This window comes from Coregonus clupeaformis, chromosome 26 (assembly GCF_020615455.1).
Source record: "Coregonus clupeaformis isolate EN_2021a chromosome 26, ASM2061545v1, whole genome shotgun sequence".
In the NCBI taxonomy this organism is placed as follows: domain Eukaryota; kingdom Metazoa; phylum Chordata; class Actinopteri; order Salmoniformes; family Salmonidae; genus Coregonus; species Coregonus clupeaformis.
Genome location: NC_059217.1, coordinates 16,602,560 through 16,621,321, shown reverse-complemented (window position 1 = coordinate 16,621,321; position 18,762 = coordinate 16,602,560). Strand labels below are relative to the sequence as shown.

At 46.1% G+C, this 18,762-nt stretch overlaps 1 protein-coding gene across 2 annotated transcripts in view; it reads left to right on the top strand.

The window, feature by feature from the left end:
* Positions 1-5,067, top strand: part of LOC121540422 (kinesin-associated protein 3-like) — a 66,611-nt gene extending 61,544 nt beyond the window's left edge. For both annotated transcript variants that reach the window (XM_041849279.2, XM_041849278.2), the window contains 2 exons: positions 346-439; positions 4,033-5,067. In XM_041849279.2, the coding sequence (XP_041705213.2) occupies positions 346-439; positions 4,033-4,153 (215 nt within the window). In that variant the 3' untranslated portion in view covers positions 4,154-5,067. The remainder of the gene's footprint in view (positions 1-345; positions 440-4,032) is intronic.
* Positions 5,068-18,762: the final 13,695 nt, after the last annotated feature.

The window sequence follows — 18,762 nt, the reverse complement described above, 5'->3', positions numbered from 1 at the left end:
CAGACTCCATGAAATGATGACCTCTTCCTAAATATTTGGCCAAATTATTAATTTTCTGTATGGTTTCCTGGAAACAAGGGTGGCTCAACTTACCCCACTCTCCCCTACAGAGGGAGGGAGGTAGAGAAGGAGGAAGGGAGGCAGTGAGCTGACCTCTTCTACAGCGCAGGTACAGAGAGAAAGAGGAGGGAGGGAGGGAGAGGGGTACAGAGTGAGAGTGCTACTGTAGAGACTCAACCTCTTCGACAGCGCAGGTACGGAGAGCATGGATGAAGTGAGATGAGGTGTAGAGACATTCAACAGTAAACTTGTCTCTAACTTAGAGTTGTATGTCTCTCTCCCCAGATGGGATCATCCCAGCAGACGGTACCATCAGCCCAGAGTTCTTCATAGACTACCAGAATGGAGACATGGGCCAGGCTAGAGGCTTCCCAGGCAGGTGAGCTCAGAGTAGGGCAGGGGTTGGACTGCACATCTATCTCCATCCCCTAGAGGCTCCTCTCGGGGGTGGGCTGCACCTCTGCCCCCTCCACCCCACCATCCCCTGGAGAACCACAGCAGGGCTGGGCTGGTTGTCTTTCTCCTGCATTAACATTTTAGTCATTTAGCAGACACTCTTATCCAGAGAAACTTACAGTAGTGAGTGCGTACATTTTCATACTTTTTCGTACTGGTCCCCCGTTGGGAATCGAACCCACAACCCATGCTCTACCAACTGAGCCACACGGGACTGACAGGCTGTCCTGAAGCAGGACAATGACCCCGTAGCAAACCATCCCAGTCTCAGCCTGTCTCTGCTGCTCAGTGAACAGTGTTATTCTCCTCCAGTATTCGCTGATCTTTGTTATTGAACCAGGGGCAGGGGATATGTCAACAGTCCTCCAATATCCCAGAAGGCCATCAACAGCAATACTGGAGCTTTGAGAACAAACACACTCTCTGCTCTACTCCGTTGAGGTTCAGAATACAGCCTGCGATGAAATAATGATTTATATTTATCATTAAACAAATACTATCCTTTGATTTTTGCTGTCTTAAACAGGCCTAATATGTCAAGTTGAAGTAATTTGATATGCTGTTAAAATGATGAATAGGCAAGGAAATTTGGAGTTTATTTAAAGTAATTTGTCTTATTTATTATCAAACATCTTGCGTGTGAGAGCGCTTGTGTTGGAAGGTTTTTTCCTGTCTGAGTATGTTTGTGTTGACTGCTGTTGAGAGGCTTGCTGTGTAGAGCAGGACTATGCGCTGAATCCATGCCACAGTTATTTCAGCTTTCAGATGGATGGAGGGAGGGAAGGAGAGAGAAGGGGGGGGGAGAAACAGATCACAAAGAGAGAGCGAGGGAAGGGAACGGAGAGAGAGCAAGCGAGTAGGAGGCTTTTTTTCCAAATGTCTTTGTAACTGATACCTTTTAAATATACTGAGCAAGCTGGGGGAATTGGCATCTGTAAGAGTGTTTTAATTTGGCCAGTGTACTCTGGAGTGGTCCAGGTTAACACAATAATCAAAGCCAGCTCCAGCGCTTATTTAAAACTATGTGTGAAACATGGTGTGAATGGGATCTTTTAAATGGGTTTAATACAATCACTGTTATTTGAATAAATATCATAACAAGCTATTTTATATGAACTATATAAAATGTCTCTAGTCCAGGGGTCATTGGGAAGGAGCGGCTCCTTTATTTTAAAGAACGTTAAAAGAAGTCCCAGCAGCCTCAGTGGGCCAGGCGACAGAGGCTGAGCGAGGGCGCCGTTCGTGTCAACGTGTGGAAAGAGAAGTGTCTGGGTTTCACTAGAGGTGCACGACAGCGTGAGATTGGAGGGTTTCTGACCCCCTCAACACGCAGACGGGCGAATCAATGAGCGCTTTGAAAGAATTGTCAGTGATTGACAGCCAAGAGTGTTAAGGAACGTAAAAATAAAGCAAAACAGAACGGCGGTGCAATCAGGTGAGATGGAAAAAGAGGGAGGAAGGGGGGAGCTGGTTATTTAGCACTTGTGTAGTGGGTAGCTGTAACCTGAGGAGTGACAGCCAGGGGAGAGATCAAAGCCTCCCGGGTGAGAGGGCCGGGGCGAGGCGGGAGGAGACAGACGTATGAGGGAGCAGAGGGTCAGGGGAGCAAAAAAAGGAAAAAGGCCTGCTTCTCTTCCTGTGCACTACGATTACGCTCTCTGTAGAATGTGTCCCCATACTTCACCCCGGGTTCACTGGGGCCTGCAGGACCAGGCTGGAAACACGAGGGCCCTTTGTCTGCTAACAAAACCCTCCCTCTCTTAAAATGTCACAACACACACGCGTGCCTGGAATGAGGTGAGAGACGAGTTGGTTTACATGTCACATATTACTGTATGAGGAAGTGTGTGAGTGAGTTGTTGATCAACTGACCCTCTTTATCGTAATGTGGTCATTTTAACCCAGTGGTATTCAAACTTTTTCAGCGGGGACCCAATTCTTTCCAGCAGAATTTCTGGGGAACCCATTTTTTCCCCAAAGAAAAACACCACTACACCCCAAATCTAATGTCACAACCTTTAAATCTGTAAATTCCCATCTTTACATCAACAGATAAATGCCAAGAATAGGTTTCATCTCATAAAAATGAAAAGAAACTAATAAATACATTTACTCAATAAAATTGTATTTTTCTAATTATCTTTCACAAAAATATTTGTATATTGATGCCATACAATAATCTGTACTTTTTGGGGGGCAACCCGGCTGCATTTCCCCCATGGCCCACTAGGGGTTGCGACCCCGACTTTGAATACCACTGTTTTAATCCTTTCCTCATCAACCCCACCACCAGAACCAGGCTCCAGGCCCTGACCTGAGGTCCAGCTGTGTCTCTGTCTCTCTTTCTCCTAGGCCCAGGGTGTAGTCAGACAGATGGTCAGTGAGGCAGGCAGGCTTTCCAGGCAGGCTGTAAGGCAGGCAGTCAGACAGTGAGGCAGACAGGCTGATCCAGGCAGGCTGTGAGGCAGGCTATCCAGGCAGGTTGTGAGGCAGGCAGTCAGACAGTGAGGCAGACAGGCTGATCCAGGCAGGCCCTCCAGGCAGGCTGTGAGGCAGGCAGTCAGACAGTGCTATCAAGGCAGGCTGTGAGGCAGGCAAGCTATCAAGGCAGGCTGTGTGACTCAGAGCTCTGGTGTTTCTCCAGTGTTTCTCTTAGCCTCCTTTAGCCTGCCTCTCAAATCCCCCCTGACAGACGAACGGAGATGAAAAATACATATTTCTGAGGTAGGGGTTGGGAGGGGGCACGGGGAAGAGGGGGTACAGAGTGCGTAACTGATCGCTGGAAGTGATTTGGGCTAAAAACAACACATCATTATAGGCGCTCGCAGGGGCAAAGCAAACAGCTCGCATTTTAATGAGCCAGAGGATGTCGGCCCGGCCAGCCAGCAACTGACTGTGTATAGACCAAGAGAGTAAAGGATGTAGGGTGGCGGGCAAGAGAAGGGGACATGCTGTCGTTTGTCGAGGGGCAGTTTATCCATCACTCTGTATGGTTAACTCACTCACTGTTGACCCGACTGCACAGCCGTGAAATCGTCCAGCCTTTCTTCCTCTGTACCCACATCCCCATGGTAAATGATTTGTATGGTTGTAGCTACAGCCCCTTTATCATCCCCCGGCCGGGGTTGCTGGGCGGGTGGAGGGGTGGAGGGGGGGCATGCAGGTTAGACAGGTCTGGCTGTTGGTCTCTAACGGAGCTGTTTTTTGACATTTAGCTGTTTTATGTCGTTGGCTCACTGGCTGCCTCCACTGTTTACCCCTGCAGCTACAGGTGCCCTGTCACAGAGCTTCATTGTTTCGTCAGAACCCTGTATTAGGGCAGATCAATATTGCATTACGTTTTTAATTAGCTTTTACTTAACGTTCTATTATACTACGACGCCTTTTACCATGTTTTGTTTGTGTCCATGTATGTTTCGCTGTCTCAGAATGCCACCTAGTGGTGGTAATTAGAACCATCTCACATGATGTCGACTCCTGTGGGGCTGACATGGCTGTGTGTGTTTATCCCTACAGTATGAATATCGATACGTTTGGACAGTCGTCGGTGACCCCTGGACAGCGCCCCGCCACGGCGTACGGCTTCCGGCCAGACGAGCAGTTCTTCTGCAGCTACTTTGGTGCGGCCTCCAGATAAACCAGGTCAAATTAGGCTCACTGCACCGCACAGACTGACTACAGCTATCTCCCACGTAGCTCGCAAAGCTAAGCTGTATAGTGGTGAGGGGGTATCAACGCTACTACTGTATGTTTAACAGCTAGTCGCTTCAAGTGCTCTAGTCCAACCTCCAGCAGGGATGCTGTTGCTGTTTTATTGAATGCTAACATTACATCTTAAGCTATCCAAGTGCTTTTCTGGAAAACAATATTTTCCTAGTTGAGGGCAGTCTTTAATGTCATAAAAATGCCAATTTGTTTTGAGCTTTTATTGAAATATATTTGTATATATATATATCAATGTGTTCACTATAGGTATGTACCATAATACAATAACACATACTTAGATGAATTAACTTTAGTCTTAACTTATACAGGATGAATGCTGCTTTGTTTCCATAGGATGTTTTCCACGCATGACATTTTAGAAGGAGAGGTGGTTGGTTGGTATTGCAGAGTGTTAGTCTTATTCTAATAGTCCAGTAGCTGGATGCTGTAACAGTCCTTTTTATAGGTGACCTCATTCATGAGACTGACATGTTCTCTATCTTTTCTGGCTTTGCCGTTGCATTTTTTTCTCTCTCTCTCTCTCTCCACACACACACACACACACACACACACACACACACACACACACACACACACACACACACACACACACACACACACACACACCCCACTGGAAATATAACTCCAAAAATATTGTCACCCTCTTTTACTTTGCCTTTGTACAAACATTCAGTGATTCTGTTTATTTAACTGTTATTTTATTTTGGTATAAATTAACAATTTGTTGTGTTGTCTCTTCATTGTGCCTGGTGCTCATTAGAACTATCTTTTTTTTAATTTTTTGTATCTGTGGTGCAATATTAAAAATAAAGTGTTGAAAACTGACCTTGTTTGATGTGACCATTCCTTGTACAGTCCTTGGCACCGTTGATAAAGATTAGCAAAAAAACGATATAAAATAAATAATACAAATACTGAGCGATAATTGTATGCTCAAATTGTTAAGAAAATATATTATTTTATACTTGTACAATTGCTCAGAAATATATTTTGTTTAACAAATAATACAAACAATTCTTAAAAAGATATGTCAAAATGAATGGCACCCTTAAAATGTAATATATATTGCATTTTTATCTCAATATCAAATCATTTCTGGATAACAATTAATTACCTTACTGGGATTGTTTTCAATTACAATAGTCAAGAAGAAACAAAAATAGCTTCTTAGCAAAGGGCTCTCAAACTAGAATTTAGCTAGCACTGTCTGGGAGAGGTCTGAGTTGGGAGGGAAATCTGAAAATTAGCTGTTATTGGCAGAGGTTTGGAACTCTTTCTTATTGGTCTATTAACTAATTTACCGCATGGTGATGTCACAATGGAATGCCAAAACTACATCCCACCACAACAGGCAGAAATTTCAGGCAGTCTTTTCAAACAGCTCTTACACCAAAAGGGCAATATCATAATTTCACAAATTCATAGTGTGGAAGTATATATAAAACACAGGAAAATCACGTTTTTGACTGCACTGGGCCTTTAAGTTAATCTCAGCTTAACCCTTTATACTCCTGGGAATTGGCCTATATGGATAGGGCTAAATTGAAATGTTTCTTACAGAAGAAATATTAAAAGCATATGCATAACATGGTAGCAATTGAAAGGGAACAGTTTGGAGATAATGGGAAATGTATTAGACCAAAAGTGAGTACACAACAGTTCACCTGACACAAGACTGAATCCAAACATTGCACTGTTGATTTTATGTGCAATTTACATTTACTGTACTTTTTTGCCACATTTGTTGATAACGAAATCTGAAAATACTCTGGATACATTCAGTAACATGATAAGACTATTCCTGGAAAATGTGGGGTAGGTGAAACATAAGACAAAAACATTACAAGGGTTTGAGTGAGCAGGCTAACTGGTGTCTCCAAGTGGCCACACACCTATCCAAAGTGTGTACAGTTCCTATGCGATTTCAATACACTTTTATGACTCAAACGAGTCTTCAACTATAAGGTACTTTTTTTTGTACCTCTCCTAGCTGTGCTGTAGAGGAAATAGAGCAGGCAAACTTGTAGCTGTTTCGTTTCAAACACAACCCTGCATATCCGCAATCACACATGGCGGATTGTTTACGCAATCCAAAAACTGTCCATTATAAATCGCAATCTGGGTCTGGTGGACATACTTTGAAAGCTTGTTTTATGGGCATGATTTGAAAGCTTGTTTTATTGCCAACATGACTACCTAAGTTATAAAATACGATCTTCGTGTTAGGCTTTCACAAGCCAATTCAGAGAAAAATATCGTATTTTTGGTGCGCATAGAAAGTACTGATGAGTGTATTCAGGTGCGTGTGTCTCGGCTGATTTTCTTCACAATAAACAAACAAGCGCATTCTGTTCAGAACAACCCAGGGTATGACGACATGTCATCTTGTAACTGGATATCAAACATAGTGATCATAAATGATGACACTCACTGTATATGACATGAGTTTTATAATTTGGGTGTGAAGTACACATTTGTTTGGCTTGCTTGTATAATATCAAAGCAGTATTTATTATAATCCTCAGCGTCTCATCTTTAAAAATACAGAGTCTTCTTAATTTACAGCATTTCCTCACTCAGACAACAACAAAAAATTGCAGAAGTTGCACAATTAGCGGGAGGGATAGGGACAACTTATTGACTGGCGTGGTGCTCAAGTTCTGAACTGCTGTCAGTCAAAACCCAGACAGTGCTGTGAAGCGCATAGCCTGAGCTCTGACGTAATGTATAGCATGTTCCTGAACAGCCACTACGTTCCAAATCTGCCATTTTCATCCTGTATTAATACGTGTACAGTGTAAAGGGCTATGGAACTGTATTGTCGCTTTCCATGGCTTCATGTTTCACTGGGGTATAAAAATTAAGTAACACTCATATAAAATCCATTTGTCAAAATCCAAGGGCCACAGTTGGAGAATTACAGAACTTGCAACCAACAAATCTACAATTAGACGCCACCTCCTGCCAATAGGCTATTTGGAAGGGTTGCTGGAAAAAACAAATAAGTAAACGCCTGGAGTTTGCTATACGGCATTGACCCTTGGATTGGAACCGGGTGCTATGGTAAAATGAGACAAAAAATAGAGGTCTTTATCCATGCAAACCATTGGTGGGTTTGGCATCGAAAGAAGAATGCATATGCAGAAAATGACCTCATACAGTGGCTTGCGAAAGTATTCACCCCCCTTGGCATTTTTCCTATTTTGTTGCCTTACAACCTGGAATTAAAATTGATTTTTGGGGGGTTTGCCTACCACTTTGAAGATGCAAAGTGGTAGGCAACAAGTGAAACCAACAAGAAATAAGACAAAAAAACAGAACTTGAGCGTGCATAACTATTCACCCCACCCAAAGTCAATACTTTGTAGAGCCACCTTTTGCAGCAATTACAGCTGCAAGTCTCTTGGGGTATGTCTCTATAAGCTTGGCACATCTAGCCACTGGGATTTTTGCCCATTCTTCAATGCAAAACTGCTCCAGCTCCTTCAAGTTGGATGGGTTCCGCTGGTGTACAGCAAACATTAAGTCATACCACAGATTCTCAATTGGATTGTGGTCTGGGCTTTGCCTAGGCCATTGCAAGACATTTTCAATGTTTCCCCTTAAACCACTCGAGTGTTGCTTTAGCAGTATGCTTAGGGTCATTGTCCTGCTGGAAGGTGAACCTCCGTCCCAGTCTGAAATCTCTGGAAGACTGAAACAGGTTTCCCTCAAGAATTTCCATGTATTTAGCGCCATCCATCATTCCTTCAATTCTGACTAGTTTCCCAGTCCCTGCCGATGAAAAACATCCAGGGATGAGAGGTGATGAGAGGTGTTGGGTTTGCGCCAGACATAACGTTTTCCTTGATGGCCAAAAAGCTCAATTTTAGTCTCATCTGACCAGAGTACCTTCCTCCATATGTTTGGGGAGTCTCCCACATGGCTTTTGGTGAACACCAAATGTGTTTGCTTATTTTTTTCTTTAAGCAATGGATTTTTCTGGCCACTCTTCTGTAAAGCCCAGCTCTGTGGAGTGTACAGCTTAAAGTGGTCCTTTGGACAGATACTCCAATCTCCGCTGTGGAGCTTTGCAGCTCCTTCAGGGTTATCTTTGGTCTCTTTGTTGCCTCTCTGATTAATGCCCTCCTTGCCTGGTCCATGAGTTTTGGTGGGCGGCCCTCTCTTGGCAGGTTTGTTGTGGCGCCATATTCTTTCAATTTTTTAAGAATGGATTTAATTGTGCTCCTTGGGATGTTCAAAGTTTCAGATATTTTTTTATAACCCAACCCTGATCTGTACTTCTCCACAACTTTGTCCCTGACCTGTTTGGAGAGCTCCTTGGTCTTGATAGTGCCGCTTGCTTGGTGGTGCCCTTTTGCTTAGTGGTGTTGCAGACTCTGGGGCCTTTCAGAACAGGTGTATATATACTGAGATCATGTGACAGATCATGTGACACTTAGATTGCACACAGGTGGACTTTATTGAACTAATTATGTGACTTCTGAAGGTAATTGGTTGCACCAGATCTTATTTAGGGGCTTCATAGCAAAGGGGGTGAATACATATGCACGCACCACTTTTCCGTTATTTGTTTTTTAGAATTCTTTTCATTTCACTTCACCAATTCGGACTATTTTGTGTATTGCATGAAATCCAAATAAAAATCCATTTAAATTACAGGTTGTAATGCAACAAAATAGGAAAAACGCCAAGGGGGATGAAACTTTTGCAAGGCACTGTACCTCCTGTAATATATTGTGGATCTTTGATGGTATGGGGCTATTTTGTTTCCACTGGTCCTGGGGCCCTTGCTAAGGTAAACGGCATCATGAACTTTACCAAGAATCCAGGACATTTTAGCCAAAAACCTGGTTGCCTCTGTCAAGAGCCTGAAACCTAGCCGCACGTGGATCTTCCAGCAAGACAATAACCCCAAGCACACATCAAAATCCACAAAGAAATGATCAATTGACCACAAAATTAATTTACCTCCCCCCTCCCCATTAGTAATGACAAAGCCAATGAATATACACTGAGTGGACAAAACATTAAGAACACCTTCCTAATATTGAGTTGCACCCCCCCTTTGCCCCCAGAACAGCCTCAATTCTTTGAGACATGGACTCTACAAGGTGTTAAAAGCGTTCCAGAGGGATGTTAGCCCATGTTGACTCCAATGTTTACCACAGTTGTGACAAGTTGGCTGGATGTCCTTTGGGTGGTGGACCATTCTTGATAAACACGGGAAACTGTTAAGCATGAAAAACTCAGCAGCGTTGCAGTTCTTGATACACCTTCTACCATACCATGTTCAAAGGAACTTCAATCTTTTTTCTTACCCATTCACCCTCTGAATGGCACACACACAATCCATGTCTCAATTGTCTCAAGGCTTAAAACTCCTTCTATATCCTGTCTCCTCCACTTCATATACACTGATGAAGTGGATTTAACAAGTCAGTAAGGGATCTTAGCTTTCACCTGGATTCACCTGGACAGTCTATGTCATGGAAAGAGCTGGTGTTCCTAATGTTTTGTACAGTCAGTGTAGGTCAGTATTTGTATTATTTATTTTATACAGTCTCATCTTTATCAAGGGTGCCAATAATTTTGTAGGTGAATGTATATTTAACAATTAATTGCTAGCTATTGTAATGTAATTGATTGTTTTCAGCTAGTTTTGTGCACCGTAAACTCAGCTATTAACCCTTCAGTGCTAAAGGAAGACAGACACACAGTAAATGTGTTGTATTTGTTTTATAGTAAAATAAAAAGGTTATTTTATTTAAATTCCCAACACAAGCACTGGACGGCTGGCTGGTTTTTCTAGACTTCATACAGTATTTTATAGTTTCTCAGACTACATGAATATGCACAGCCCCTTCACAAACTGACAGTGTAAAATTGTATGTACAGGCACTGGATGGTATTGACATTTCAACACGGCTAAAGGTAATTCAGCAATAAAGACACTAGACCAGTCTCCATAGCAACCACGTCAAATGGAAATAGCTTATCCTTCTTCATGGAATCAACGCAGTAGGCCTACGTGTATACAGTATAATAATAAGGCACTTCGAAAAAACATTAGCTCCTCAAATCATGATGCCTTTGGAGGTATCTCATAGGCACTTGTTGGGCTAGCTGTCGATTGAGTATAGACACGCATGCATGCCCTTTACATGGAACTAATGGGAAAAGTCAAAGTACATAGAACAGAAAATCCCTAAGCCCTCCATATGTAGAACCCTCCCATTGCTACTCAGACCGATTCAAAATATACGCCAGTGTTCTTGATTTAAAATTTAACAACTTAAAATGGGCATATATCAAACTGTTTTAAAATAATCTAAAATGTATGCATACTCATGTAAGGACATAGAAGATATAAAAAACTATGACAAGTGAAGTTCGTTTCACACAATTGCAATACCCAATTTGATGCTTTCCTTGGTCCTGAATTTATTAGCTTTCCTTGGTCCCGAATTTGATAACCCAGTTATGCCCATATCTCACCACATTGATCTTCTCACAAACACAATTGTATACATTCATATTTTACCAGTTTTATGGAAACTTGCAGTTTTACGCTTGTGTAAAAGTTTCTTTGTTTTTTGACGGTGAAGGTAATCTCAGTCGGTTTCCACAACAGCAAGGGTATAGTCTATCACATTTATTATCTGTGTGACATCAGGCCCCTCACTGGCCACCCCTCTCTTATAGGTTATCACTACCTGGGTAGCGCTGGATCATCTCCTCTACTTCCAACACCACCACCAGGTCTCGGACCTCCTTCACACAGCTGGGACTGCGTTCAAATTGGTTGCTGATGCTATGGTGGAATCAGAACATGCAGTGACTTCAACACTAGCTTCTCAGTTAAAGCCTAATGTTGCTTCAGAGACAGGGTTAGGGGGAACAGCTCACCCTCTGATACTTCTATAGGGGGCTCGGTGTCGATGCTGACTGGCGATTCGCTCACACTGACCTCTACTGCAAGGTCAGAGGTCACACAAGCGCTCATCTCTTCTCCGCTGCTCAATGACACTTTGACCTCCTCAGTGGGGGCTGCTACTCCCGACTCCACTGTGACATCATCATTAGGGGTCTCAATGTGTGAGGGGGCAGACTCACTATCTGTAACCAAGTCATCATCCCCATCATCTGGGAAGGCTGGGGATGGGGCTCACAGGCTCCTCCACATCTTTGGTCTCTACTGCTGCAGCAAGGCTGAAGTCTGCTGGTGGCGCAGTTGCATGTTTCTCACCACTAGAGGGCAATGCTGGGTCACTGTGAGGAGGACTGGTCTCTCTATAAGCTTTTCAAATAAAATAAAATTGTATTGGTCACATACACATATTTAGCAGATGTTATTGCGGCTGTAGCGAAATGCTTGTGTTTCTAGCTCCAACAGTGCAGTAATATTTAACAATTCACAACAATACACACAAATCTAAAAGTAAAAGAATGGAATTAAGAAATATAGAAATATTAGGACGAGCATGTCGGAGTGGCATAGACTAAAACACAGTAGAATAGAATAGAATATAGTATATACATATGAAAAGAGTAAAGCAAAAATATATAAACATTATTAAAGTGGCCAGTCATTCCAAGTCTATGTATATAGGGCAGCAGCCTCTAAGGTGGTTGTTGTCCTTGATTATCTTTTTGGCCTTCCTGTAACATCGGGTGCTGTAGGTGTCCTGGAGGGCAGGTAGTTTGCTCCCGGTGATGCGATGGGCAGACCGCACCACCCTCTGGAGAGCCCTGTGGTTGCGGGCGGTGCAGTTGCTGTACCAGGCGGTGATACAGCCCAACAGGATGCTCTCAATTGTTTGTGAGGGTTTTAGGTTACAAGCCAAATTTCTTCAGCCTCCTGAGGTTGTGAAGAGGCGCTGTTGCGCCTTCTTCACCACACTGTCTGTGTGGGTGGACCATTTCAGATCGGCAGTGATGTGTACGCCAAGGAATTTGAAGCTTTCCACCTTCTCCACTGCGGTCCCGTCGATGTGGATAGGGGCGTGCTCCCTCTGCTGTTTTCTGAAGTCCACGATCGGCTCCTTTGTTTTGTTGACTTTGAGTGAGAGGTTATCTTCCTGGCACAACTCTCCCAGGGCCCTCACCTCCTCCCTGTAGGCTGTCTCTTCATTGTTGGTCTCCTTCTCAGATTCAGATCAGGTTGTAGGCACTCCTCAGGTCCAACTTGGTAAAGTACCGGGCCCCTCGCAGCTGCTCGATGGCCGACGGAACCAGAGGGCGGGGGTACCGGTACTTGATGGTGACTGCGTTCAGCCCCCGGTAGTCAATGCACGGTCTCAGTCCTCCGTCTTTCTTGGCCACGAAGAAGAAGCTGGCAGAGGAAGGAGAGGTAGAGCATCTGATGAACCCCTGTTTCAGGGTCTCCGTCACATACTTCTCCATGGCCTCAGTCTCCGCTATGGAGAGGGAGTAAATGCGACTCTTCAGGGGGTGTTGTCCCTCCAGCAGGTCAATGGCGCAGTCCCAGGGCCTGTGAGGAGGGAGACACTTAACCTTGGAGGCAGAGAAGACATTGGAGAGATCTGCATACTCACGTGGAATGTTGGGCTGGAGGGCGGACTTCGGACTCTCCACTGACGTGGAACAACAAAACCACCGGCAGGCAGTTCCTCCGGCATGAGGGGGACCAGGCTATGATCCTCTTGGTGATCCAGTTGATGGTGGGGTTGTTTAGTCTGAGCCAGAGCAATCCCAAGACGATCCGGTGAAGGGGTGACGTGACGATGTGGAAGGACAGCTCCTCGTGGTGCTCCGGTAGTGTGGGAATGGTGATGGTGATGGGGAGAGTGACGTGCGTAATGGTGCCTGATCCAAGTGGTTTATTGTCCAGCGAGGTGACGTGTAGCGGAGAAGGCAGTGGCATGGTGGGCAACCCCCATTCAGAGAAAAGCTCCCTATCTATAAGGTTCCCTGCTGATCCGGAATCTATCATTGCCGTGGAAAGCGAAGAGAAGGAAGAACCATTCACCGTTAGGGGAACTAAACACAATGGTTTGGTGACGGGTGATGACGGAACACTCACGGAGCGGCGACGGGAGTCATACCACCTTGATTGGGAGCCGCCAGAAGATATGTGGTCCGTGGTGGTGTAGGGGGTGCTGCCCACATCCATGGGTGAGGACTCAGAGGCAGGGCGGCTTCCATAGCTCAGATGGGGTGAGCGTCGAGGTTCCGGGAGGTGTTGGGAACGCCGTCGGTCTCTCAACATGTCGTCAAGACGAACGGACGTGGCGATGAGTGTATCAAGGTCCATCTCGTCGTCCCGACATGCGAGTTTCGTCATGATGTCCTCCCGTAAGCCTCTCCTGAATGCCGTGCGCAGAGCACGTTCATTCCAGCCGGAAGATGCCGCCACCGTGCGAAAGCTCAGGGCGTAATCGCACGCGGCCCCCTCTCCCTGTTGTAGCCGGAGGAGACGCTCACCCCAGTCCTTTGCCTCCATGGGATGATCGAACACCGTCCTGAACCAAGCGAGGAAGGTGGAGTAGGGAAGTACCGCGGCCTCACCTCCTTCCCAGACTGCCGTGGTCCAATCCAGCGCCTTTCCCTTCAGTAGCAAAATCACCAACGCTATCCTTGCTTGGTCTGATGGAGATGCCCCACGCTGACACGCCAGATACAGTGAAACCTGTAGCAGGAAGTCTCTACATTTTGTTGTTTTCCCTTCATAGCGCTCCGGCAGGGCGAGGGGTCCCTCAGACGTTGGTGATAGCCCAGGAGGAGGTGGAATGGATGCACTTGCCGCTCCCTGAGGTGGAACCTGGAGCGATGGTCAGTTTATGCAGCGTTTGGAGCACTTCCTGTATGGCGACGTTCAGCTGGGCAATCTGCTGCTGGTCGAGGTGCTGGGAAACTCCAGGAGGATTACCTGCTGCATCCATCTTTGTGATTGGTGTGTGATTCTGTGACGAGTACTGAGGATACGAAGAGGCAGGACGTAGACGCAGCAATCAACAATGTAAAGGTTTACTTAACACTGAGCAAGAGAACAACAAAGAGCAAGTACACGACAAGACACTAACAATCACACACAACACAACACTGAACAGTCCAGGGCTATATAGGGGTGGTGATGAGATGATGAGGTGCAGGTGCGCTGGAGGTAATCAGGGTGCGTTGGGTTTCCATTCCAGTGTTGCCGAGGTGGTGCGCTCAGACCGGTGGCTCAGTAGACCGGCGAATCAGAGCACCGGAGGAGAGCAACGGGAGGAGACGTGACACTCTGGAATCAGTTCAATTGCCCTGGGGGGTACGAACAAAGGATCCAATTCGGGAAAGTCATATTCCTGGTTGTAATGCTGGTGAGTTACCACCGCTCTGATATCCAAAAGTTATTTCCGGCTGTATGTAATAACACAATAAAAATTATTGGCTAATAATGTAAGAAATAACACACAGCTTCGGAGCTAGAAGCAGAGCTGCCCTATCTGTTGGCGCCATCTTGCTTTTGGCTCAGTAGTGGTGATTGTGAGAGAAGCCATGCTACTGAATCTTCAACAGCTACAGGGTCAATGACAGCTACAGGTTTGACAACACAAACAGGGACAGGGTCCGGAGCTTTGCTTTGTGCTACTGTGGTTGGTATATCAATTACTACTGTCTCCTCCACCTCCACGCCATCTACAGGAGTGGGTTTCCTCATCTCAGCTGAGGTGGGTGTGCCTGGGCTCGGTGTCTCAGGAACAATGGGTGTCTCTACTTTAATAGTTGTCTCTACCTCGATCGGTGTCTCTACTTTCTCTGTTACAACAGCGACTGGCTCGTCTACCATCACTATTTCAGGGGCAATTGGATTGTCTACCTCCTCTGTCTCAACTGTAGGGGCTGTGTCAACATGAGCTGTCTCAGTTAGGACAGGGATGTCCACTTGAGCTGTTTCCATTGGAGCAGGACTTGCCACTTTATCTGTCTCAGTTGGTTCAGGCGTGTCCTCTGTTTTTTTCTCAACCACTACAGGTGTATCTGTCTGATCTTTCTCAGGTGTACTGACTGTCTTCTCCACCTCTACTAGCTTCTCCACTGAAGCTGCAACAACAGGTGCAACACTGGCCCCCAGGGCCTCAATCTCTGCTGTGGTACCTGACACTGTCTCCACCTTGTCCTTCTCTGCCTCCACCATGGTCCCCTTCTGTAGGGCTGTTACGGTGACCTTATTACCAGCAGTCATGAGTTATGACCGCAGTCAAGTGACCATTTAGTCACAGTAATTAGGCTTCTCCAAGCTCTGATGCTGCTGATGGTCATTAGTAGCCTACCAAACTTGCTAATTGGCTGGTACTCAGCACTCTCTTGTCCCTCTACATTTACATTTTTGTCATTTAGCAGACGCTCTTACAGTTAGTGAGTGCATACATTTTTTTATTATATTTTTCTCGTACTGGCCCTCTGTGGGAATCGAACCCAAAACCCTGGCGTTGCAAACGCCATGCTCTACCAACTGAGCTACATCCCTGCCGGCCATTCCCTCCCCTACCCTGGACGACGCTGGGCCAATTGTATCCTTTACTCTCTCGCTCTCCTCCAACACTACTCACTCTGCCTCTACTCAGATGGCAATGTGCCGTCGCAACCTTCGCTCTCTCTCTCCCGCTACTCTCTCCTCTTCCATCCTATCATCTCTTCCCTCTGCTCAAACTTTCTCCCTCCAATCTCCTGATTCTGCCTCCTCAACCCTCCTCTCCTCCCTTTCTGCATCCTTTGACTCTCTATGTCCCCTATCCTCCCGGCCGGCTCGGTCCTCCCCTCCTGCTCCGTGGCTTGACGACTCATTGCGAGCTCACAGAACAGGGCTCCGGGCAGCCGAGCGGAAATGGAGGAAAACTAGACTCCCTGCGGACCTTGCATCTTTTCACTCCCTCCTCTCTACATTTTCTTCCTGTTTCTGCTGCTAAAGCCACTTTCTACCACTCTAAATTCGAAGCATCTGCCTCTAACCCTAGGAAGCTCTTTGCCACCTTCTCCTCCCTGCTGAGTCCTCCTCCCCCTCCCCCCCTCCTCCCTCTCTGTGGATGACTTTGTCAACCATTTTGAAAAGAAGGTTGACGACATCCAATCCTCGTTTGTTAAGTCAAATGACACCGCTGGTCCTGCTCACACTGCCCTACCCTATGCTTTGACTTCTTTCCCCCCTCTCTCTCCAGATGAAATCTTGCGACGGCCGGCCGCCCAACAACCTGCCCGCTTGACCCTATCCCCTCCTCTCTTCTCCAGACCATTTCCGGAGACCTTCTCCCTTACCTCACCTCGCTCATCAACTCATCCTTGACCGCTGGCTATGTCCCTTCCGTCTTCAAGAGAGCGAGAGTTGCACCCCTTCTCAAAAAACCTTCACTCGATCCCTCCAATGTCAACAACTACAGACCAGTATCCCTTCTTTATTTTCTCTCCCAAACTCTTGAGCGTGCCGTCTTTAGCCAACTCTCTTGCTATCTCTCTCAGAATTACCTTCTTGATCCAAACCAGTCAGGTTTCATGACTGGTCATTCAACTGAGACTGCTCTTCTCTGTGTCAGGGAGGGTCTCCGCACTGCTAAAGCTAACTCTCTCTCCTCTGCTCTCGTCCTTCTAGACCTAACTGCTGCCTTTGATACTGTGAACCATCAGGTCCTCCTCTCCACCCTCTCCGAGTTGGGCATCTCCGGCGCGGCTCACTCTTGGATTGCGTCCTACCTGACAGGCCGCTCCTACCAGGTGGCGTGGCGAGAATCTGTCTCCGCACCACGTGCTCTCACCACTTGTGTCCCCCAGGGCTCAGTTCTAGGCCCTCTCCTATTCTAGCTATACACCAAGTCACTTGGCTCTGTCATATCCTCACATGGCCTCTCCTATCACGCAGACGACACACAATTAATCTTCTCCTTTCCCCCTTCTGATAACCAGGTGGTGAATCGCATCTCTGCATGTCTGGCAGACATATCAGTGTGGATGACGGATCACCACCTCAAGCTGAACCTTGGCAAGACGGAGCTGCTCTTCCTCCCGGGGAAGGACTGCCCGTTCCATGATCTCGCCATCACTGTTGACAACTCCGTTGCAAAGAGCCTTGGCGTGACCCTGGACAACACCCTGTCGTTCTCCGCTAACATCAAGGCGGTGACCCGATCCTGTAGGTTCATGATCTACAACATTCGCAGAGTACGACCCTGCCTTACACAGGAAGCGGTACAGGTCCTAATCCAGGCACTTGTCATCTCCCGTCTGGATTACTGAAACTCGCTGTTGGCTGGGCTCCCTGCCTGTGCCACTAAACCCCTACAACTCATCCAGAACGCCGCAGCCCGTCTGGTGTTCAACCTTCCCAAGTTCTCTCACGTCATCCCGCTCCTCCGCACACTCCACTGGCTTCCAATTGAAGCTTGCATCTGCTAAAAGACCATGGTGCTTGCCTACGGAGCTGTGAGGGGAACGGCACCTCCGTACCTTCAGGCTCTGATCAGTCCCTACACCCAAACGAGGGCATTGCATTCATCCACCTCTGGCCTGCTGGCTCCCCTACCTCTGCGGAAGCACAGTTCCCGCTCAGCCCAGTCAAAACTGTTCGCTGCTCTGGCAGCCCAATGGTGGAACAAGCTCCCTCACGACACCAGGACAGCGGAGTCACTCACCACCTTCCGGAGACACTTGAAACCCCACCTCTTTAAGGAATACCTGGGATAGAATAAAGTAATCCTTCTACCCCCCCTTACCCCACCCCCCCAAAAAAGAAGAAAAAAATAACAATTGTAAAGTGGTTGTCCCACTGGCTATCATAAGGTGAATGCACCAATTTGTAAGTCGCTCTGGATAAGAGCGTCTGCTAAATGACGAAAATGTAATGTAAATGTAGCCTGTGAGAAAGACCCGATCACGTGACAGAGAGCCATGTGAGTGAGAGGTGCTTCAGCACGCAGCAGGGAGAAGGGAATTATAATTATAATATTCAGCCCAAGGCGCAAAAGGCATGGATTTTTTTAGGGGGCATTATGGCCACACAAAGGAGATGCAGCCTGAAAATTTGAGGCATTATCAAGTGCTTGTCAAATTGTGAATGAGAGACTGATGAAGTGTGTACAGCCTGCGCAAAAAACAAAACATGCCTTTCATGCAACTTTTTTCAAATCATCATTAGAGTTGCATCATGCAGCCTTAGAATGTGTTAAAAATCAAAACATATAGCCCAACATTTATATCACAACTGAAGTTACATAAATTACTCTAAATTAAGCATATAGGAGTACCTGTTTCTTTGCTAACTGCTCACCACAGAATAGCTGCATGTGCGCGCTCCCTCAAATTGTTTGGAGAAAATATCCTTTCTATTTTATTCAGCTACGTTCAATTGTATTCTTCATACTATAAAATAATATAAAATAATGCCACTGAATTCTAAGCTAATCTTGCTAAATGAACTAGTGTAGCCCACAGATATATGGCATAGCCATATCAGGGCCTAACATAAGGATAACTCAGAGTATGCTATTCCGTTCTTCTGAAATAGACTACATTTTCTTCATGTTT